At 41.1% G+C, this 24,364-nt stretch overlaps 1 protein-coding gene across 2 annotated transcripts in view; it reads left to right on the plus strand.

The window, feature by feature from the left end:
- ZFYVE9 (zinc finger FYVE-type containing 9) overlaps window positions 1-22,631 on the plus strand; it is a gene marked incomplete at both ends in the record, with an annotated part of 73,526 nt that extends 50,895 nt beyond the window's left edge. For both annotated transcript variants that reach the window (XM_084243918.1, XM_084243917.1), the window contains 7 exons: window positions 893-997; window positions 9,479-9,629; window positions 12,065-12,145; window positions 14,628-14,790; window positions 18,595-18,700; window positions 20,893-21,069; window positions 22,470-22,631. In XM_084243918.1, coding sequence (XP_084100044.1) covers window positions 893-997; window positions 9,479-9,629; window positions 12,065-12,145; window positions 14,628-14,790; window positions 18,595-18,700; window positions 20,893-21,069; window positions 22,470-22,631 — 945 coding nt within the window. The remainder of the gene's footprint in view (window positions 1-892; window positions 998-9,478; window positions 9,630-12,064; window positions 12,146-14,627; window positions 14,791-18,594; window positions 18,701-20,892; window positions 21,070-22,469) is intronic.
- Window positions 22,632-24,364: the final 1,733 nt, after the last annotated feature.

Below are 24,364 nucleotides of genomic sequence, written 5' to 3' on the forward strand. Positions count from 1 at the left end.
TTCCTTCTATCCTTGCTCCATTACTATCTACTTTTTATACAGAATTCAGGGAGTGTCTTTAGCCAACTCTCCAACATTGTAGACTCCCTTCATAACAATGTACACGTGTGACTGGCATTAATCTGCCCCTCCCCTGTGTGCCTATGGGTGTGTGTTCGCGCATGCATATGTGTGTTTTACCCTAAAAATTTATATTGAGTGCCTAAGCTGTTCCAGGCATTTGGGATATAATAAGAACAGAAAACTGAGAATTTCAGCCCTCTTGGAGTTTACCTTTGAGAGAAGAGACCATTAATGACTGCTAAGTGGTGATAAAGCAGAATATTCACATACTTGTTTAATATTGTTTATAAGTAGTATATGAAGCTGTTATGTCCACTTCCTCATAAGAGTTTACAGTCTAATTGGAGAGTGAGAATATACATAGTGGGACTTTTGTTAGATTTATGTCCTTATTTAGAGAAATGCGCTCTTTTCTTTTTTTTTTTATAGAGGCATGTTTTGTTTTATTTATTTATTTTGTTTGTTTATACATGCACTGGGTACAGTCAGAAGCGCGGGAGGGTGAGAGAATTCACCAGAGCCAGAGCGGGGAGCAGAGCAGGCAGAAGGACCAAAGTACACTGCTAAGGGGAGCAGCGGGCAGCAGGAGAGGTCTGAGCGCCATGTGGGACCCTCTTCCGGTGGCCGGGGATCAGCCGGGGATTGAACCGGCGCCACAGAGGCGGCGGGCAGCTTTGCAACCCAGCACTCAACCGCTGCGCCACCGGGGAGGCCCCGAAATGCGCTCTTTCAATGTTGATATTCTTTTATTTTGTGTTAATCTTATTTCTATAAATCAAATCCTGACACTGATGAATTCTTTGTTCCACTTCAATCTGCTTTTGTGCAGGACTTCAGAAATTACCAATATACGTTGCCAGTAGTTCAAGGTTTGGTGGTTGATATGGAAGTCCGGAAAACCAGCATCAAAATCCCCAGCAACAGATACAATGAGGTAAGATTTACCTTGAAGGCTTATTTTTCATATATATAATATTTGTTTGAATACATGAATTAAGGTGGCAAAATACATATACATTTTATTTTGTGATTGGCGGTGATATCAGTCAATATTATATGACTTACATCGGTGATGGGGAATTTCATTACAGATAGGTAAGATTTTGAAATTGTTATTTAGACATTGGTTGTGCTTTTGGCCTTTTGATGCTATAATAATATAAAACTGATAGTTTTACATTTTGATTAAGTTTATATTTACAACATTAGTGTAGGATCATTTCTTTTCTCTTCTGAGGTATATGATATTTCTGATTGCCTTTAATATCTAAGCACAGATATTGGGTATGTCCCAAAGTGACTTTTTTATTTTTAAAGAGTATTTATTTATGCATGTAAGAACTGGGGTACAGGCCAGAGGTGTGGGCGGTGAGAGGATTCACCAGAAACAGAGAACAGAACAGGCAGATTGACTGAAATCCACTGCTGAGGGGTGCAGTGGGTGAGACAGGAGAGGTCTGCTGCACCGTGTGGGTAGCTACCTGCCTGGCCGGGGATCGAACTTGTGCTGCAGAGGCTGCAGATAGCTTCATAGTGCTGTGCTTAGCCCCCTGCACCACCAGGGTGGCCCCCAAAGTGACTTTTAAGTAAAGTTTCAAAAGCAAATGATTGCATCGTGAATTAATATTTTGCAACTAAAATAAAATTGTATATACTACATATGCATTAACAGAAGTATGTAAAGAATACTGTTATTTCCCATGTCTTTCTTGCATTTAAAAATTTCTTAAATGTTTAAAGATAATTGAGTTTAAAAGAGAAATTTTATTTTAAAACTTAGTTTGATATAAAAATGGTCAAAATTTGTTTCATTAAGGAGGATGAAACTCCCATTTTACTTCCACTATTTCTGGTGTAAAATAATTTCCTCCTCCCTTTTTTTCTTTTCCTTCCTTTCATTTTTTCTCCATCTTAGCCATTTACTCACTTTTATATTCAATAAACATTTTGTATTTGGTGTGTACTTAAAATTAAATGTCTCCCTAGACTTACAAATTCAGGGCTCAGTGTTATTATGTGAGAATGACCTATGTAAAGAAAACCTCTACCCTTCCTTCCCATTTGCTAACTTCTTTTCAGGACAGTAGAAAATAGTAGCTAGAATGTATGCTTAATTTTTTCTGGGCTACAATTAGCTGATTTGAGCTATTAGATGTCCTGCTTTAGAATATCAAATAGTACACTGGAGTCAAATCTTTAAAGTGAATTATTATTTTTATATGACTTGTGCACACATAGTCTTCAACTATATTTTGAAAACTATTTTATTTCTCATACTTGAAGTTCTGTTATCTCTCTCACAAACATTTGTTAAATATATTCTGTGACGAGTAAGTACATTGTGCTTGCCTTCTGGGATCTTAACGACGCAGAAGAAGATTGATCGGATGGCATCCCCGAACAGATAACATGCTTTGCTGTCCTTGGTGTCTGCAAGGTGGTGTTTTTGTGTTTGGGAATTGGATCTGTTTATGCAAGTGTATCTGTAAAAACTGTGAGGCCCCCACGGTTATTTTAGTGCTGACTGAGGACATTCAGGACAGTAGCTGTCCCTAATACTCATATCATCTGTGATTATCTGCAGTCTGCCTCCTAAGTTTGTGGTTGTGCAGGTTCAACATCTTCGTTCAAAAACAGTTCCTGTATTTCTTGTCATTTATTACATTTCATTTCCAGTAAAGTTTATCAACTATATATTGCTTATTTTTCTTATCTGATTTAGCAGATTGACTCTTAATTCAGTTTTTGTTTTGATGCAACATAATTTTGTCTTCTACAGTCTTAGTTGACTTGTGTTCTGTATAATAATTCTGCTTTATTTTATAGTTGGAAAGTAGTTTCTTAGACATTATTTTATTTAGTTATCACAATATTTCACGTTTCCTCTTATTTTTCTTTATTTATATCCAGAGTCTTTCATATCATTTCCTTAAGTTCTCTTTTGCTTCATAGCCTTTGTACAAGCAATTTCCTTGTTGATACACACCTGCCCTTCTCTTTACCTGCCAGTCAGGATAGTGTTTCTCAGGGTTTCACATAACTCTTCCTGCTATAAGCATTTACACACCCTCTTATAATTCTCACTACGTTTAGGATATATCTAACTTTACACTTCTTTGTAAAATAAGGATAAAAATGGAGATTTCTAAAGGAAAAGGAAAAGTGAGAAGGACATAGTAGAGGTTTGGGCAATAATTCAGATTCAATATTTAAAAAAAAAAAAAACCCTCCCAAATGAATATGACTAAACAATTGAGAACTGAACTCCCTCTGCCTTTCCAACACCTGTGGTAAGAGTTTAAAAAGCCAAATTGGGGCCTCCCCGGTGGCACAGCAGTTGAGCGCTGGGTTGCTAAGCTGCCCGCAGCATCTGCAGCACCGGTTTGATCCCTGGCTGCTCCCCGGCCACCGGAGGAGGGTCCCACATGGCGCGCAGACCTCTCCTGCTGCCCGCTGCTCCCCTCAGCAGTGTACCTCAGTCCCTCTGCCTTCTCTGCTCCCCACTCTGGCTCTGGTGAATTCTCTCACCCTCCCGTGCTTCTGACTGTACCCAGTGCTTGTATAAATAAATAAATAAATCTTAAAAAAAAAAAAAAAAGCAAAAAAACCCCCAAATTGCCCCTGTGTTAAGGGGAAAAAGAAAAGGGAAAAAAAATACTAAGCAGGTTTTTTGGGTGGAAATTGAGATGCTGATTCTGAAATTTATATGGAGATGCAAAGGACCTAGAAGTGCCAAAACAACCTAAACAACATAATTCTTAGACTTCCACTATCTTATGTTGTGGCTATTTTATTTTATTATTTTTTAAAGATTTATTTTATTTTATTTATTCATACAAGCACTGGGTATAGTCAGAAGCGTGGGAGGGTCAGAGAATTCACCAGAGCCAGAGCGGGGAGCAGAGCAGGCAGAAGGACCGAAGTACACTGCTGAGGGGAGCAGCGGGCGGCAGGAGAGGTCTGCGCGCCATGTGGGACCCTCCTCCGGGAGCCGGGGAGCAGCTGGGGATCGAACCGGTGCTGCAGAAGCTGCGGGCAGCTTCGCAACCCAGCGTTCAACCGCTGCGCCACCGGGGAGGCCCTGTTATGGCTATTTTAAAGGTGTAGTAATCAAGACAGCATTTGTTTTGGAGTAAATATATGTTTAGGTCAATGGACTAGAATAGTGATTTCCAGTGCAATTTGATACGGGTATATATTCAGGTCAAGATTAATCAAATTGTACACTCTGAACAACTACATTATGTTAATTATTTTAAATGTAGAATAAATATTTTTCTAGTAGTGCAGTGGACTTCCAACTATCAGGTCCCTGGAAGAATAATATCTTAGCCAAAAGGAACAAGGTTTTGTTAACCTTTTACTCAACCAAAAAGACAAGAGTAAGAGAAGTTTGTGTTGATTGTGATATAATGCAAGAACCTGAAATTGTACATCTGTATGGTTCCCCATTTTATATAGCTGAATAGTCTCTTGAGATTCTTTCCCACTCTAACACTCTAAAATAGGAGTTTGGGTTTATTTTAATTCAAAGTCACATATTCTTCAGAGAAATGTGAAGTTACAAAAGCATGATTTCAAAGATTCATTGTAGCACTAGCAAGAACAGATGGCCCTAAAATCTGTTTGAAGAATGTTTTATTTTCTGGCCTTCAAGGAATACATTTCTCTTTTTCTTAGGGTAGGAGGAGCTGATATCCCTTTTTTCACACCCAGTCTTAGCCAAAAGGCTGAGAAGTGACAATATCCTCTTTTCAAAAGGATGAAAGGAGTTGGTGAACAGTGCTCTGGAGAATAGTGCAAAGGGGGGAGGTTGACTTGGTATTGATGTAGCTACTCCTGTCATTATATGTAAAGGTGATATGTATACTTAGATATAAATTAAAATAAAAGGGTCCCCAAGGAGTCCTGGCTGCCCTCCATTCACTGACAGCTGTAGGAGGTCACTGCTAAATGTGGAATACCCGGAATGAGATTATCCTTCCTCTGTATCATGCTCATCAACTGGAGTGAGCAGTGGCTCCAGGACATTCTGCTTACAATCTTGCTGCCACTGTTGGCTTTGAGACCACCAGTTCAAATCTTACTAGATCAACTGGAGTGAGCAGTGGCTCCAGGACATTCTGCTTACAATCTTGCTGCCACTGTTGGCTTTGAGACCACCAGTTCAAATCTTACTAGATCTCATCTAATCTCAAGTACCACAAGAAGCCCTGGACTCTATTCTCATCTCCCACAATTTAATGTCAGTCTCTGCATATCCCCCTTTCTGACTCCCCGTTTCTCACTCACTTTAGAAAACACAAGGCGTTAGTCCTCTTTAAGTTTCATCTCCATTTCCTTTATATCTCCAATGCTCTGGCCTTAAATACTGTCTATATACCAATCTTCCTCTAGTCTCAATCTCTCCAGTTTTGTAGTCTTAAGCTTCTTACTTCCCATCTGATGTGTCTATTTGCAAAGGTATCTCAAGTTTAGCAAGTTCAACTGACCTCCTGATCGTCTCTGAAAACCTGCTCTTGTAGCTTCCCCAACTTAATGATGGTATTGTCCTTCCAGTTACGAGGCTCAAAATTTGGAGTCATTTTTGAGTCTTCTTTCTTTCATATCCCTTGTCTAATCTATCAGGAAATTCTTCTGGCTCTACTTTCCAAACTCAACCACCTTTCAATTCTTGGACCAGTCTTGGTCTAAGCTAATTAAAATCATCTCTTTATTCATGTAACATATATGTATATTTATAATTCCTGCTCCTCTCCCATTGAATTTTGAGCCCCTTGAGAGCACACAATATGTCTTTCTTTCATCATTGTATCTCTGGTGCAGTGGTTTGCTTTCATAGATTTCCCTTATTGCTGCCAAAATCATTGTCAATCATTTGTAAATGTTCATAGAATTATATTGTTAAAACTTACTGTATAACTAACTATATTAGCTTAATATATGTGACAGTGAAATGTAAGCGCACCAAAAAATTTTTATATACTGACATTAACTATAACTCCATGATTAAGACAAACCCATTCTGTACCTATTTATATGGTTTACTAGTGGATCTATTCAACAAATGTTTACTGAATACCACAACAAGACCCTGCTAACAGTTTTTTTTTAAAAAACATGAGAAAGGAAATCTTAGAAAGGAGATTGAAAGGCATTGTGTGTTAAATCAGAGAGAGATTGGGTTTTATAACTCCTCATCCATTCCTCCAGTATAGTCATTCCTAAAACTACCTTATGTTAATTGGCTCTTAGGATTTTCATGTATGGTTAAATGCCAGTGGGGGGAGTAGAAGAGATACAGGGAGGTAAAGCTTCTATGCTGTTTCACTTGATACGTTAAAGTGTGTTTTTCGAAAACTCCATGTAGCATTTTACTCAGTGCCTAACTCATGGCTGTTAGCCACCATTTTTCACTTTGTCATTGTGTTATAGAGCAACCCCGATATTAAACGGGTTCCTGGCTGTGGGTCCTCACCCGCGCGCTTTAAAGGGACTTATGAATACTCTACTACAGACACACGCAAAAGGGTTAATAAAAGGTTTATTTACAAGAGAAAAAGAAATAAGGAAAATGTACAACTCAGGGAGAAAATAGGGAAATAAAGTCTTTAATGCGTCCTACCCGATCCGAAGACCTGGAAACCCAAAGTCACTCTCAGAGCTGACCGGACGCTGTAAGCTGGCGGAGAGCCCAAAAATGGAGAGACCCCAAAGCCCACGTGTCTGCCTTTTGTATCCACCTGGCTGCTTAACCCCACCCTCAGGTCCCAGCCACCTTCCCTTTGGTGGTGATGGGATTTGGAGTTCCCAGTGTCTTTGGCTTTGACCTGGGGTGGGGGTGGAGTCCACAAAGCCTATATGGAATTTGCTTTGGGACATCCTTTTCCCCCTAACAATTGTAACTAATTTGTGAGCTCTTAGGAAGGGTCTGAATTCCTTTATTTCCCAAGTGAATTATTTGCTGATTTTAAGGTCGCTTTATGATTTCATAAGCAGGTTGTAGGAGATAAGCATACACATTTTTATTTATCATTTAACCAATGTTTATGTGCTTGGTGCTGTTCTAGTTTGCTTAACTCTCATAACTGTATGAAATATTTATTTTTCTGATCCCATTTTAGAGAGGGAGAAACTGGGATACAGAGAATCAAGTAACTTGTTCACAGTAAAAGCTAGCTATTAACAAACCAGGACTGAAATACAGACCATCTAATTTGAGTCCTTGTTTTTAATAATAATCCAAAGCTGAATGTGGATGATACCATATAAAAAACAAAGGATGTAAATGGAAGTTCAAAGCAGGGAGAGGTCACATTGGGTATCTCAGTGGGGATTAAAGAAGGTTAGTTACATGCAGGAATTGGTGTTTTTACTGTCTTGATTTGTTGGCACACCTTATTCAGCTGCTCGGATATGGGAGAAGAAAAAGGGGGTCCTCCCCGGTGGCGCAGCGGTAGAGCGCTGGGTTGCAAAGCTGCCAGCAGCCTCTGCAGCGCTGGTTCGATCCCCGGCTGCTCCACGGCCACCGGAGGAGGGTCCCACATGGCGCGCAGTCCTCTCCTGCCGCCCGCTGCTCCCCTCAGCAGTGTACTTGGGTCCTTCTGCCTGCTCTGCTCCCCGCTCTGGCTCTGGTGAATTCTCTTACCCTCCCACGCTTCTGACGGTACTCAGTGCTTGTATAAATAAATAAATATTAAAAGGGGAGGGGGGCTAGCAAATAGCATATGCACAAACTCAGAGATGGGAAATGGTAGTGCAACAGGACATAGTCCTGCATGTAAGGTTACAGTAGGAAGGAAGCAAGCTGGGAAAACTGCTTGGGGCTAGAACCTGGGAAACTTGTGATTTTGAATGAAAGGCAAATGGCAGAGAAGATGGAAAAGATGTGACATGATTGTAGCTGTGCATTGGTAAATATGAAAACATTGTATGCTATGAATTAGAACTGATAAAGACTGTAGAAAAACCAGTTACAAGGTTACTGTATATAGTGACAAAAGATGCAATTAGGCTGTACTATGGGAAAGATAGGGATAGATATGAAAGATATTACAGAATTTGAGTTGATAGAGAAATAGCTAAAATGGAAAGTTGCATATTTTTTGTATCATCATATAACAAATATATTTATTTGATGGTTGATAAGGCCCTTCAGGTATCTGGGAAACTCTCCTTAGTGTAAATGAGCACAATTTTAAAAGAATAAAAATCTGAAATCTGTTCGTTCTCTTTTTTTTGTCTTCCTACCCCCACTTCTGGGCAGGCTACTCCTGGGGCTTTGTTCATAAAATATTGAAGAAATACGAAGTTTATTTTTTCTGGACTTGAAATTGACATCCAGGGAAATGATTTCCTTAGAGACTAATTTATTCAGCATGTCTCTTAATCTGCTTAGTGTAGAGAGAATTAGAAACAACTGTAGCCTAATGATTTGAAAGAAATGATGGAATTAACAGTCTAAAATTTCTGTGATTATATCAGTTTCTTTCATGTGATACAAATGTAAATTGCAAATGAGAATCTAAATTAGTCTGTCATTTGACTTCTCTATGTGGTAATCTTCCAGCTGTTTTATCCTGTTTGCAAAAAATTATGTAAAAGTAATCTTTGAAAAATTCTGATAGAACTGGTTTGGATTAGTAAAATTAATAAATATCACTGTGAGAGGAATATTCAAATGCTTTTTGGATGCCTTTGATGATATAATAATATGTTAAAATATTTACTTTGCAAGAATTATAAACATAACAAAGTAAAGCCAGAAGGTGATGGTAGAATTCTATTGATTAATACCAAGGAATAAATCTTATCAATGGAGTGAAAGACTTGTACCCTAAAAACTGCAAAGCATTGCTGCAAGAAATAAAAGAAGACCTAAGTAAATGGCAATACATCTCATGTTCATGGATTGGAATACAGAATTGGTTAAGAAGTCAATACTGTGCGAAGTCATCTATAGATTCAGTGCAAATCCTTCAAAATTCTGCGGGTGGAACATACTTTTGCACAGAATCTCAGAATAACTATATTCTCAGAGAATCAGTGCATAGGAGAAACTACTGCAGTTAGATAAACTAATTTTAGCTATTTGAGTTCAGTACAACAATAAAGACAGAAAAATAATGTGAAATGTGTCATGTGCTTATTAGGTTATAATACAAATCACCTATAAACTCTGCCGGGAATTTTTGAATCTGGTTATTACTATTATTATGCTTTGTTTTTTGGTTTTTTTTTTTTTTTTTTGCTAATGGTGACTGATTTTTCACTTTGTTTTTATTGTTTAGTAGCCCCTTTCTCACTTTAATGATAATAATTTGAGAAGTGAAGGAGTTGTGCCATGTCATACCAAAAATAAGTAAAAGTCCATTCTTGTCAGAATAAGTATGTTGACCCTGTTCTTTGATTGCAGATGATGAAGGCCATGAACAAGTCCAATGAGCATGTGCTGGCAGGAGGGGCCTGCTTCAATGAGAAGGCAGACTCCCATCTTGTATGTGTTCAGAATGATGACGGAAACTATCAGACCCAGGCTATCAGTATTCACAATCAGCCCAGAAAAGGTGAGTGTTTGAGTTGGTTGAGACATGAGCGTGGAAGGCTGTCCTGGACTTGGAGTGTTGGATATCTCAGCCTCAAAATATAGGTAGCCACACTTTGATTAATCTTTTAATCCGCATAATCCTCCAGGTTTGTGTGGACTCCCCAATGGTCAGGCTCAGAATTGCAAATGAGATCTCTGTTAATTGAGGGGAACATTTTGAAAACACTGCCTTAGGGTATAGAAAGGGCCAAAGTAGGTCTGTAACTGGGTCCTATAGTGAAAGTATGCTTAGGAAAATTTGGGGCTTGTTGAATGGCCATATCCAAAGAATGTTTCTTATTAGGTTCACAGGATTAGGTTCAGTGGTACTTAGAATGTGGTGTCATCATTCAGGAGATTGTTGGAAATGAGCAATCTACACACTGGGTCTGCTAAAGCAGATGTTGCATTTTAACAAGATCCCTGTGTGATATATAAATACACATTACAATTTAAGAAGCAATGCCTTAGATATTTCCTAAGTGTCTATCAGTTTCAATGGATTTAAAAAATATTCACATAAGTAAATAAAAATCTTGTTTAAAATCTTGGATTAAACAATTTTAAACAGTTTTCTTCACTACAGGACTTCCCAGAGCCTTTAACAAGTCAATACACAATGTTGTTTTCCTAGTGGAGGATAGTACCTAGCTTTTTCTAAATTTATTTGACCATGAATCATTTTTTTTCCTTCCCTCAGAATATCTCCTCAACCTAGATTTTTTTTTTTTAAAGATTTATTTATGCATGCAAGAGCTGGAGTACAGGCCAGAGGTGTGGGGGGTGAGAGGATTCACCATAGACACAGTGGGGAACAGAACAGGCAGACTGACTGAAATACACTGCTGAGGGGAGCAGTAGGCGAGTCAGGAGAGGTCTGCTGCGCCATATAAGTATCTCCCTGGTTGGGGATCGAACTCGTGCTACAGTGTCTGCGGACAGCTTTATAGGTTACGTCTTAACCCCTTGCGCCACCAGGGAGGCCCCTCAAACTAGCTTTCTTTGGTATACTTTATGAAACACTTTTCTAGTACACATATTGCATGTTTCTGTCTTCAGTATATATTTTAAATCAGCAAAGGAAGAAAAAATATTTAACATGTATATTCTGATGGAATGTCTAAAAAGGTAAGTGATAAGTTAATGTTCCCTCTTAGTCAAATCGTATCTGGAATATTTGAGTAAGTTTTGGAATAGCTATCTCTGTTTTAAGTTGTCTGTTCTGTTGAAATAAGATTCAGCTGATTCTCTTTAACTACAAAAGGTCAGAACCAGCATCAGTGGCTAAAAAGTACAGGGATCTAGATTCAGGCTCAACTTAACACACTCTGTAAGCTGCAAGTTATCTAAGAAATAGGCTACCTTGAAATACTGTGGGCTCTTTGCAATTAGGAGTCTCTGACAAAGACTGCGTGATCTCATATTAGAGATATTGTAGGATGTCAATGGGTAGGATTTGGAGTAAGACTGTTGAAAAATAAAGATGGTGTTATGAAGTTGTCATAAACCTAAATATAATTAAATATCCTTTCTTTTATGAAGAGATAATGGTAGCAGGTGGCTGTCTTTTAAATAGTTATTTTTGTTTTAACTCCATTTGGTAAGTAGAATAGATGGCAGTCATATCCCCATCTTCAAATTACCTTTGATCAAAAAAGGAAAACAAATACCTTTGATTAAAAAAAAAAATTGGAAACCAATGAATTAGATCAAGGATCAGCAAACTTTTCCTGTGAATTGTTAGTTTGCAAGTATTTTAGACTCAACATTCCTGCGGTCTTTGTTGCCCGCTACTAAACTTAGGCGTCATACTTCAAAAATAGCCAAAGATGGTATGTAAATGAATGGACATGGCTCTGTTCCAATAAAACTTTGACAAGGAAGATTCCTTTGCTTTCAAGATTCTTTGACATTTTTAAAAAGATTTGTTTATACAAGAACTGGGGTACAGTTGGAGGCACGGGAGGGTGAGAGAATTCACCAGAGACAGAGTGGGGAGCAGAACAGGTAGACGGACCAAAGACACTGCTGAGAGGAGCAGCGGGCGCGGCAGGAGAGGCCTGCTGCGCCATGTGGTTTGCTCCCTGGCCGGCCGTGATCGTACCCTCGCTGCAGAAGCTGTGGACAGCTTCATAGTGCGGCGCTCAACCCCCTGCGCCGGGGGAGGCCTGATTCTTTGACATTTGTTTGGAGGAAGAGCAAAACAGCATAGAGGAATGTATCTTTAAATGTCATTCCCAGAGCTATTATAAGCATCTGAATTATTGGTTGCTTGTATATTATTGTATGCAGAATTGGTATTTTATTTATTTTCTCTGTAATTGTTGTTCATGACTATCAGATTTTTTTTTAATTGTTCTCAACCCCTTCATCTTAGGATCTGCCATCACTAAACTGTTTCTCTTTCTATTTTAGTCACTGGTGCCAGTTTCTTTGTCTTCAGTGGCGCTCTGAAATCCTCTTCAGGATATCTTGCCAAGTCCAGTATAGTGGAAGGTAAAGAATGAGTTATTTGATGCTTATACATTGGTTCAACTCTAATTGTACAGCTCAAAAGCAAGGGACATTAGGGGAAACTATGATACTTTTACTGTAGACTTCTGACTCCTGCTATTTATTCAATAGCATCTCACTCTTCAACTAATTAAAACTCATATTGGCATGTAGTTCTCCAAAGAAAGGAGTAAGTGCTAGAGAAACCTGTAGGACAGAGACAGAAATATTGAGAGATGACTTTTACAGAGGTCTGGGATAAGGCATCTGAAGGGACTCAGTCTGAGTTCAAATATGTCATTGAGTGCAAATGTATATGTAAAGTCCAGTTCCTCTTGCCCACAAGAATGCTGCAATCATCATTTGGGTACAGAATGGAATGTGCTTGCTGCTGGTTCTCTATAACTAGCTATGACACACATCTTCACAAAAGTTAATTAAATGAAAGTTAATGAAAGGCTAATGAGCATATTGTTTCTTTCAATTATTGTTCACTGTATTCTGATCTGGTTATTCTTATTGCATAACAAATTAACCTAGAACTTAATGGCTTAGCACAACTATTATTTGATGCTTATGCATCCCTCTAGGCCAGAGTTTTTACAGAGCAGTTTAGGGTTGTCTTGACCCTCCACAGTCATATCTGGAGCCTCAGTTGTGGTGACTGGAAGGTTAGCACTCCCTCTATGGTTGGGGTCTAGAATTATCTGAAGGTTTGTTCACTCACATGTCTGGGGCCAGGTCCAGGCCTGATGACTAGAGTGCTTACTTGTATATGGACTCCTCAGTGCAGCTTGGCAGCCTTGGGGGAGTTTGGACCTCTTACATAGTGGTTTGGGGCTCCAAGCACTAGTATTTCAACAAGGCAGAAACTGCATTACACTTTATGACCCATCCCCAGAAATCATGCAGTGTCACTCCCGTTGCAATCTAGAGTTAAAAATAGTCATCTTCTGCCCAGATTCATCAGAAGAGGAACTAGACTCCACTTTCGATAGAGGGATGGGAAAGTATTTTGTAGAAAAGCATGTGAGATGGGAGGTAGGTGGTCAATCGGAAATGCTTTCTGCCACACAGGATGACAGGTTATTGCTTCACAACAGCTCACTCCAGGGCCCTGCTCAAAAGCATCCTTCTTGAGGATGCATTTCAGTGTTGATTGAAATGCATAGATAATCTTACATATGTTAATGGGTATTGGCTTTGATCTCCTTATTAAAGAAATCAGGTTAAGTTGGTGAACCTAATAAAGCAGTGAGCAAAGAAAAAGGTATAGTAATATCTTACAATTAAATTTCACAACTCTGACTACATAGCAGAAACGTGCTATTCAAAAATTAGAGAAATCTAGGAGTTAAACTGGGTCTTCACTGACTGATTCCTTTTTTTTTTTTTAAACAACATAATTCTTCATTTTTTTTTTAATAGAGGCATGTTTTATTTATTTATTTGTTTGTTTGTTTGTTTGTTCGTTTTGTTTTTGTTTATACATGCACTGGGTACAGTCAGAAGCGCGGGAGGGTGAGAAAACTCACCAGAGCCAGAGCGGGGAGCAGAGCAGGCAGAAGGACCGAAGTACACTGCTGAGGGGAGCAGCGGGCGGCAGGAGAGGTCTGCGCGCCATGTGGGACCCTCCTCCGGTGGCCGGGGAGCAGCCGGGAATCGAACCGGCGCTGCAGAGGCTGCGGGCAGCTTCGCAACCCAGCGCTCAACCGCTGCGCCACCGGAGAGGCCCCTGATTCCTTTTTGACCAAGTATTAACTACATTTGAAATCGTCTTTATAGGATGATGTAAAGATAGCCCTTAAATACTATCCAAATGATAAATTCAACTGATGGCCCCTTACAAATGCAAAGCAGTGTGCTTAAAAGGTTTGTATCTGTGTGTTGGGAATTCTATTTTACTCTAAGTCAGTAGAACACTTGACTACCTACTTATGAAATCTTCATTGAAGCTCTTTAGCATTATTTTAGCTGACAGTTTTGTGTCCCTGAAGCAGGGTAACTGCTCAGCATGCGACAACTTTTACCCTCCATTTCAGTGTTTGCCTTTGACTTAGGATAGTTAGGTGAGAGCAACTAAGAGGCAAATAAATAAGTATGATTAGAGCATGATTAAGCTCTAGTCATGGATGCCTGGAAACAGGAACAAGATGCTCTTTGAAGCTGAGAGAGGGATGTGGCTGCGTGTGGGGTTTCCTTTGAACAGTTGCAGGAAAAACTCTTAATTGTGACTGAGTGAAGTCAGCAGACAGGTGTTTCAAGGAGAGCCCACCTTGGCGTTCACTCCCCATAGCACTTTAAGTAAGTAGGAAGTTCAGCTCAGAGAACAAAACGTCTTTGTATCTGTCAATTTTAGACAGCAGAGCAAAGCTTTCTGATTAATTCTAGCGTGATGTTCTAGGCACCAAATACCACATTACATCTGCCTTGCTCCCTGGCTTAGTGTTGTTTCCATCTGTATTGTCTTGGTGCTGATTCTCAGATGGCGTTATGGTCCAGATCACTGCAGAGAACATGGACGCCCTGAGGCAGGCACTGCGGGAGATGAAGGACTTCACCATCACCTGTGGGAAGGCCGATGCCGAGGAGCCCCAGGAGCACATCCACATCCAGTGGGTGGATGACGACAAGAACGTCAACAAGGGGTAAGTGCAGCAAACGTGTCCCCTGTGGCATTGTAGTTATGGGCCACATACACGCTGGTTTTGTCTGCACTGGTGTCTTATAGCTTCACTGAGAGCCCTGCCTAAGAAAAAGGACTGTCCTGTATATGTGACATAGAATTTAAAATTTCTGATTTCTTGTCTTCATTCCTATAGGCTTGTTTTTTCTATGCATGTTTTTGAGAGGAGAACGAGGGAAGGAGTTGACAGTTCAAACTCTCAAGTTACTGAGATGATAGCAATAGCCTAGCCCTTCATGGCTTATAGGACACTTTTGCTAGTGTGGTTTCATTTGATATAATAACTGGTTTTGTTATTTCCCTTATTACAGATGAGTAAACAGGTGCCAAAAAGCTAAATCACTGCACAAAGCTAGGAATTGCAGGACTAGAACTTAAGACCACCTCCTTTGGCATCAAGTCCTGTACTGTTTCCTACTACATGGCAACTCTATGCTTAGGGATCAAGCCAAAACCTTGGAGTCATCTTTGACATGTCTCTTTTCTCACACACTACTCCTAATCCAGTAGTAACCCCGCTAACGCTGTTAGCGTTACTTCAAATTATATGCAGAATTATGCTACTTCTCACTATCTCCACTGTCACCATCCGACTTCAGGTCACCATTGCTTAGTCTGTATTACTATAATAGTCTCCTAATTGGTTTCTCTTTTTCTTTTTTTTTTTTTAAGATTTATTTATTTATACAAGCACTGGGTACAGTCAGAAGCGCGGGAGGGTGAGATAATTCACTAGAGCCAGAGCGGGGAGCAGAGCAGGCAGAAGGACCGAAGTACACTGCTGAGGGGAGCAGCGGGTGGCAGGAGAGGTCTGCGCGCCATGTGGGACCCTCCTCCGGTGGCCGGGGAGAAGCCGGGGATCGAACCGGCGCTGCAGAGGCTGCGGGCAGCTTCGCAACCCAGCGCTCAACAGCTGCGCCACCGGGGAGGTCCTGGTTTCTCTTTTTCTATTCTTGGCCTCCTCTCGGTCCCCAACCTGTTATGTTTCCAATAGAGTGGCCAGAATAATGTCACTATACTCAAAACCCACCACAGGCGTCCGATATCACTCAGGGAAAAGCTGAAGTCTTTTATGACCCTTAAGGTCTTACACAATCTGTGCACCCCTCCACGCACCCTGTTAGTTCTTAGAAGGAATACCTGTCTTCTTCCATGAGCTTAACACCTTCCTCCCTCAGACCTTTGATGTTCTCTCAGCTTATACTCTGACCTTAGATAGCACATGAGTCACTCCTTCCTTCCTTCAGGTCTTTCTGAAATGCTGCTTTCTCAATAAAGCCTTCTCTGGTTAACCTGTGTAAATTACAACCCTTTCATACACATTTCCTCCCTCTCAGCCGCATACTTCCTACCCTGCTCTCACTGCATTATATTCTTCAGCCCACTTCTGACTCTCTAACATACAATGTATTTTTACTTATTTATTTTATCATATTTCCCCTGAAATGCAAGCTCTATAGGTTACACAGGGTTTGTGGTTTACTTATTGCTATACCACCTAAAACACTGTCTAGTACCTACTTTGTACTTTAAAAAAATTGATTGATTGAATGGCTAGACCATACTCCATTGCATTAGGTTTTCTTCCATTCATTCATTTATCCATCCATCCTTCAGGCAGACCTCTAAAAATACAAAAAATGAATTCCAGATAGTCCCTGCTGACATGTGACTCAGTCTTGTTTTGAAGACAGTTATAAATAAGTATACCAAAGTATGGAAGACGCTCATAGAAAACTCTGTAGGATACAGTGAAGATAAAAGAGGAAGCTGGAAGAGGTAATAGGTCAGTACTCCAGAAAGACTTCATAGAGAAATGGCTGATGTTTGAGCTGAATTTGGTAAGAGGAAGTAGGTTTTGCCACATAGCTGTGGCAGAATGGACATTCCAGTGTGAAGGAGTAAAAGGAGCAAAGGCAGATCATGGGACACCAGTTTAAAAATAAGATTTAAAAACTTTCATTATGGAGCAGAAAAAAAGCAACCTAATCAGTGAGTAAATTTGCCTATTGTACAAATAACCTTTTATCTTCTCGTTCTTCACTGGAATATTTAATTTCAGAATGAACTCGTGTTTAATTCTTTATTGTGGTTGGATATGAATATAGTTACTGGAGCCAAAAAGTTTGATAATCTGATGCTGTAAGTGATGCTGATAAGCAGGTTACCCTTTCTTACAGCAAGTGCCAGTGGCAGCAGCTTCAAAAGCAGACAAGAATGAGTTAGGGAAGATTCTCAAACTCAGGATTTTATTTATTTATTTTTTAATACAAGCACTGGGTACAGTCATAAGTGTGGGAGGGTGAGAGGATTCACCAGAGCCAGAGCGGGGAGCAGAGCAGGCAGAAGGACCGAAGTACACTGCTGAGGGGAGCAGCGGGCGGCAGGAGAGGTCTGCGCGCCATTCGGGACCCTCCTCCGGTGGCCGGGGAGCAGCCGGGGATCGAACCGGCGCTGCAGAGGCCGCGGGCAGCTTCGCAACCCAGCGCTCAACCGCTGCGCCACCGGGGAGGCCCTCAAACTCAGGATTTTAGTTTGTAGTGTATAGATTTAATGTTTTCAAGCTTGTCCCTCAGTGTCTGAGTATCCACTCAAAAGTGTGGTAACGAACTAAGGTTGCCCTTTTTTTTGACATTGTTGTCTGATGAGTTAGAAGTTACACTTAGTGGGCCTCCCTGGTGGCGCAAGGGGTTAAGACGCAACCTATGAAGCTGACCGCAGCCTCTGCATCATGAGTTTGATCCCTGAGCCAGCCAGGGAGCAACCCACATGGCGCAGCAGACCTCGCCTGACTCTCCCGCTGCTCCCCTTAGTAGTGTATTTCGGTCAGTCTGTCTGTTCTGTTCCCCACTCTGTCTGGTGAATCCTCTCACCGCCCCACCCACATCTCTGGTCTATACCCCAGTTCTTGTATGCATAAATAATCTTAAAAAATAATTAAAAAAAAGATGTTACATTTAATGTTCTTTAAATATTTTTGATTCCCTAATGTGGAAGTTTATGTTAAATTTGATCTTTCCTACATAGAGATTAAAAAAAATTAACAGGCTTGAAAATTGTTAGGAAATGTTTGGAGTCTTATGCCATTTATTTTTAGTCCCCATCAGAATGAATGTGTATCTCTACCCATTTACACTTCAGAGAGGAAATGACCATAAAAAGTGGCTTTTCTATTAGGATCCTGGCTGTGATGATTTAGCACTGAAGGAAATTTGTTGTGATTCTTACTCATCAGATCCCATCAGCACTATCACAGTGAACACACTTGGTCAAATAATTCTTGTATTCAAATAACCTGTAATTTAACTCCCAAGTTCCAAGCAGTTTGTCAATACTGGGAATATAGCACACACAGCTGAGTAGTTCAGAAGTTCATTTGTAAGGCAGCAATGCAGTCGGATGGAGAGTACAACGTGATGTGTCATTACAGAGCCAGGAGTAGAATGCGGCGGCAGAGTAGCAGGTAGAGCAGGATTGGATCAGTGGCCAAGAGAAAGCGAAGGCTGGGAAACGAGAGCAGGTTTGGGTAAACAACTCCTTTACGTTAAAGAGAACAGGCTCCTGTTTTACATGTGGTCACTGAATTATTTCAGTGCATAGGCTCTTCGAGGCGAGCTCTGTTCATATGTATTTTTGCACAGTGGTTTCTTACTGTGTTGAGTTTTACAGTGAGGCACCAAGTATAATTAGTAGCAAGACTTGATGAGAGAAATGGGTCCTCCAACGTCAAGAGTTTCATCAATCTCTCTTGTTTGCTCTTTTTTAGTGTCTTAAGTCCAATAGATGGGAAATCTATGGAGTCTATAACAAGCGTGAAGATATTCCATGGGTCAGAGTATAAAGCAAATGGAAAAGTCATCAGATGGACAGAGGTAAGGAACTGAAAGTGACCCTCTTGGAGCACAACTTTTTGCTAGACCCAGAGAAACACTCCACTGTTTAAAGAAGATAAGAAAAAATCTGTTTACCTATTATACTCCAGTGCCCAGCTCTGGTGTGTCTTAGTTCACCAAGATGAAATACTGCCAAGGACGGCCAGTAGGAACCTGATGTCTCCTTTCTATGAACTAGATTTTAGAGGTTTGTTTGCATTGAATTTAAGAAGGGTACACCTCTGGATGGCGCACACCATCTTTGCTGTATTCCTCAGTGCTGCACTGGTTTTGCTGCACTCACAGTTAAAAATTATCTTAGAAAACACAGTCTTGAAAAATTACTAATTTCACCAATAAGAACTGAAGCTCAGAGACGAAGTAACTGATCCAAGATTATAAGGCAAATAAATAATGGAAAAGCCCAGATTCAAAGCCAGGCCTGGCCAACCCCTAAGTTCTTTTCCACTCTGTTGTTCCTTACCTTGAAAACTGTATTAGAGCCTAACCTGGGGATGAGAGGAACTCCCAGAGAGTTTATTCTCTGAGAGTAATAAGGTCCTGTGTCACTTAATTTCTACACTTGATCTTAGCCAAAAGGCCGAGAAGCGATGTGTGTCACTTAATTTCTTTTGAACCTCATACTCATCTATAAAATAAGGTAATAAATTTTGAACTCCCCAGCATTCCTTTTAGAGTCTTAGTTTTTTAAAAAAAATTCTGGGGCCTTCATGGTGGCGCACAGGGTTAAGACACAACCTATGAAGCTCTCCACAGCCTCTGCAGCACAAGTTCAATCCCCGGCAAGGGAGCTACCCACATGGTGCAGCAGCCCTCTCCTGCCTCGCCCGCTGCTCCCCTCAGCAGTGTATTTCAGTCAGTCTGCCTGTTCTGTTCCCCACTCTGTCTCTGGTGAGTCCTCTCACCCCCCACACCTCTGGCCTATACCCCAGTTCTTGTATACATAAATAAATCTTTTTAAAAAAAATTCTGTAACTGCTAGCTTTTCCATTTTCAACGCAAGGCGTCTGAGGCCAACAGAGGTTAAGTACTTGACTGAGGCTCACACAGCAGTTTCCTGCTAACACAGACATGAGAACCTGTTTCTCCAGTTCTCAAGCTTTATGTTCCCAGTGACTTGCCCTTCATACCAGGCTCAGTGTTTTCTTTTGAACCCCAATAGCCTTAGCTGCTTACTTTGTAATGATTATCTCTCTGAAACATTTTGAGGAGTGCAGAGTCTGGAACATGTAAAAGCCTCTTTATCCATCAGAATACAGTTTGACCTCCATTTGCTTCCAGGTGACCCAGTGAAATGGGGGAGACCCATCTCATTTACATAATGAGAAAACAAACTCAAAGAATTTGTGCAACTTCATGACTGTGCTGATAGCTGGTGGAGCAGGGCTGGAGGTTGCCTGGCTCCCACCCCAAGGGCTCTTCCCTGCTCCTCACACTGCTCCTCACTGGTGCACCAGAGCCGCCCCCTTTGCCGTATTCTTAGCATGAGCCACTTAGCAGTAAACTGTTGGGATATGTGTGCATTTTATATTGTCTTTTATATTTTGCTTTTATATCATTTACTCTGTATAGTAACCAGAGAGCACAGGGGATTTCCATTTTAAAAGGTATTCAGAATGCAAAGGACTTTTTCCTGATCCTCCTCCTTGTGACTCGGACTCAGCTCCAAGCTGCTGTGCTTCTGCCTCTGCCCAATACATGCTCAGCTTGGTGTGAGGACACTGGCACAGCTCTGGCCTCAGCAGTGGCTGGGCCCTAATGCTCTGTCTTTGATAAGAGACGGAAGACTCGGATTCTGGCTTTGGGCTGGCCCCTGTCTCTAAATATATCTATGCACTTGAGCAAGTCTTCCTTCTATTAACTTCGTGTTACCCTGTAACATGAAGGAATTGAGTCACATAATCTATAAGGCTGTTGTGTTAGGCTCTAAGATCATTTTCTAAGAATACCATCCATATGAAAGGATAATCTTTTAGAAATGAATGTGCAAAATGAAAGCCTTTCTAGTTCTGAGAAGAATACTCCATAATGACCATGGCCAAGAGGTAGCCTGTAGGCAGTAGGCTTTCTGGCACATCTCGGGGTCATGTACTGCAACACAGGAAACTGATGCACTTGTTTCTCCACATGACTCCTGGGCATGAGGTAAGTCTCATTTGTCTGGGGAATAGGTTTTCTTCCTAGAAAATGATGACCAGCACAGTTGCCTGAGTGACCCTGCAGATCACAGCCGACTGACCGAACACGTTGCCAAGGCTTTTTGTCTTGCTCTCTGTCCCCACCTGAAGCTTCTGAAGGAAGACGGAATGACTAAACTGGGGCTGCGTGTGACACTTGACTCAGACCAGGTAAGAGGAGTCTTAGGCAGCCTTTGAAGCTGGCTTTGGGTTGTCTGTGTTTTTGGCATGTGAGTTTTCTTGCATCAACCTGGAGATCTTAATTTGCTGCATCTCTGACCTGGTCAGGTGTAGTATTCCCTCAGTGATGTGCTGCTTAGCTTCTCGGCCATTTGAACCTGTGTTTCTTCACCTGAAGGTCTTGTAAGGACTTGGTTTTACTTTTAGTGTGAGGTGAAGGAACAGGTGTGTGTGTGTGAGGACCTGCTTCCTGCCTGAATGATGCTGCTCTTTGAGACCTCCCTAGACCTCCCCTTCAGGAATCACTCTGGTTCCCTCAGAAAGCAGCCCTCAAGCTGTCCTGTTTTTTGTTTTCTCAGTTCGACTGTAGCAGCTTTCTGCTGACGACCTCTGTCTTCAACGTGTATCTTACTGTCAGCATTTCCCTGCTAGTTAATGGACAGGACTTGAGCTATTTCCCTGTGAATTCTCCTGTCAGCTGGTCTTCTATGACCAGGTTCCTTCCTTGTCTGATCTAACCTATTTTGATACTATTTATAGTAACAATCCAGTTGTAACAGTGCCCCCCTATACACACACATTCCCTCCCCCAATTCCTTGGCCGGGTTTGTCTATCTATGGCCTAGTATTCTAATTTCTTTGAGATTTTGGATCCTGGATTCTAGTGTTTGTTTTGATTCAGAGCTTTGGCATTATCAGGGAAAAATGTGAAAAGTTAGGTATCTGGCTCTGTTTTCTGACTGGTCATGAATTAATCATTTCTTTTCTACTTATGTCTTGCCCAGTGCTGTACTAAGCATATCGGGACAATACGAATGAAGTATCATGGTCCTTTCTTGAGTGGTACTGATAATATGACTGGAAAGAATTACCTTATAAAAAAACAAAGAATAGTTTATTTTTCCACCAAGTGTGTTAGCTCTGTGAGGGCAAGAGCCCTGTTGTGTTTATCCTCAAAGCCCTGTGTCTACAGTGCTCCAAAATAATGTGTGGATGAAAGGAAGGATGGAAGAGCAAGTGTTCATTTCCTGCTGTGGTAGTACCTGGTGTATTTCTCATTTTAATTTTCACAGCCAAATGTTTAGTTATTATTTTGACATTCCCTCTCTCTCTATGCCACCTTCATGCTCCCCTGCCTTTTTCCTGGGAAGCTAAGACCAAAACAGGTCCTTTAAACCCATTTTGCCCAAGGTCTAACAACTACCAAGTGGCAGGGTCAGGATAAGTGACAGGGTAAGTAACAGTTCAGTGAAAAGGAGAATTTTGTGTTCACTGCTATTGACTGGCCCCTGGCCAAGAAGATCTCCTTTCCTGTCTAATCTCCTTCACCCTCAGTGCTTTGGAAAGATCTCTGTCCAGTAACCTGTCATCCCCTTCTCTCTGTGGTGTAGGTTGGCTACCAAGCGGGGAGCAATGGCCAGCCCCTTCCCTCACAGTACATGAACGATCTGGACAGCGCTTTGGTGCCGGTGATCCATGGAGGGGCCTGCCAGCTCAGTGAGGGCCCCATCGTCATGGAACTCATCTTTTATATTCTGGAAAACATCGCATAGGCAGAGAGGACTTCATTTTTTTCTGTTCAGACCTGTTGCCACAGCAGTCATACCCAAATCATTTGCACTTTAGAACTGGAAATTAAGCTTTTGTTAACACTATTAATGGGGGTGGGTGGGTGGGAATGGGGGGTTGGGAGGTAGGGGTGGGGAAGGGTGGTTGGGGGGACATACGTTCCATAATTCTAAGTCTCCTATGCATTGTCCACCAAGAAGATCTGGGCAGCTTCTGTTACTGCACAACAGTTATGCTATCCTTGCAGCTAATCCCCTCTGTTAACTGTTTAGACAAGAATTCTGCTCCTCTATTTTAAGACTTACCTATGGTTTTGTGCTCAGAAATGCTCAAATGGGTACAGCCATCACCAAGGGTGGGGAGGGAGGGCAGAGGGGAAATAAAAAATGAAGCATCAGTTTTGCACTCTCTGTACAGAATTGATATAAAAAGGACAACTCCACACCAGTCATGTCCTAGTTGCATCAGTGTCTTCAAGTAGAAGTCACTCTTAGATTTTTTTGCTTGTTTTTACCAGATTACTCATCAAGTTGAATCGAAGACCCAAGGATTATTTTTCTATCCAAGGTAAATGGTGTCAACAGTCACTCAGATAGCAGAGCCCAGCAGGGTGGCTCACCATTCACCAGAGTGAATGGCAGATGTGAATTGGGCCTATCTGTGAAAGCTCACAAAATACAACCAAGATATTTTTAGTTACATACACCAGAGGTATTTTAAAATACATTTTATAGCGAAATTACTTCCAGGAGGGTTGTAAGTACAGAGAAATCTGAGTATGCTTTACGCAGAGTCACCCATCGTTCATGTATTTGTTGCCACATTTGTTTTTCACTGTTCCTTTCTCCAAAAAAGTGAGGCAGTTGAGTGTATATGGCATACATCATAGCTCTTCATACCTAAATACTTTGATGCCATTTCCTAAAATCCCACAGGATGATTCTCAACCTCACTTAAACCTTGGTCTGACACTTTAACTTAGCATCTGTCTGGTAATGTCCTCCAGCAAAGCTTCCAGCCAATGATCTGATGTGGTACATAGCTGTCATGACTTACTTTTATGTCATTGATATTTTTGGTGAGTAGTTTCTGCCACGGCCCTTTATGTTTTCATATAAAATACCTCATTTTGGATTTGAGTGATGTCTCCTTATAACTAGAATCAGTGTATGCCTTCTTGGCCAGAGCTCTACCTAAGTGATGTGTCCTTTATAGAGCATTTTGTCTGGGGTCACTTGGTACCACATACCTACTCACTGATGATGGTGAATATTTTAAGTGAAAAAATGAGGGAAACAAACTGAGCTTTATACTGGTTTACTGAAATTTGGAAACAATTTTTTTTTTTTTAAGGATTTATTTATGCACACAAGAGCTGGGGTATAAGCCAGACCAACTGAAATACACTGCTGAGGGGAGCAGTGGGCCAGTCAGGAGAGGTCTGCTGCACCAAGTGGGCTGCCCCCTGGCCAGCGGGGCTCAAACTGCTGCTGCAGAGGCCTCGATTGCTTCATAGTGTGGTGCCCAACCCCCTGCGCCACCAGGGAGGCCCCAGAAACAAATTTTTTAATTTGCCCTCACTAAGCTGAAAATCACTAGCCACCATCTCAAGTAATGTAGAATATCTTGAATTCTGCAATTCTAAAAATAATGATTTTGGATTTGCACGGCTTTTCTATAGCTTGCCTACTATATTAGAATCCAGGAATATCTACCG

This window comes from Talpa europaea, assembly GCF_964194135.1.
Source record: "Talpa europaea genome assembly, chromosome: 9".
NCBI lineage: Eukaryota > Metazoa > Chordata > Mammalia > Eulipotyphla > Talpidae > Talpa > Talpa europaea.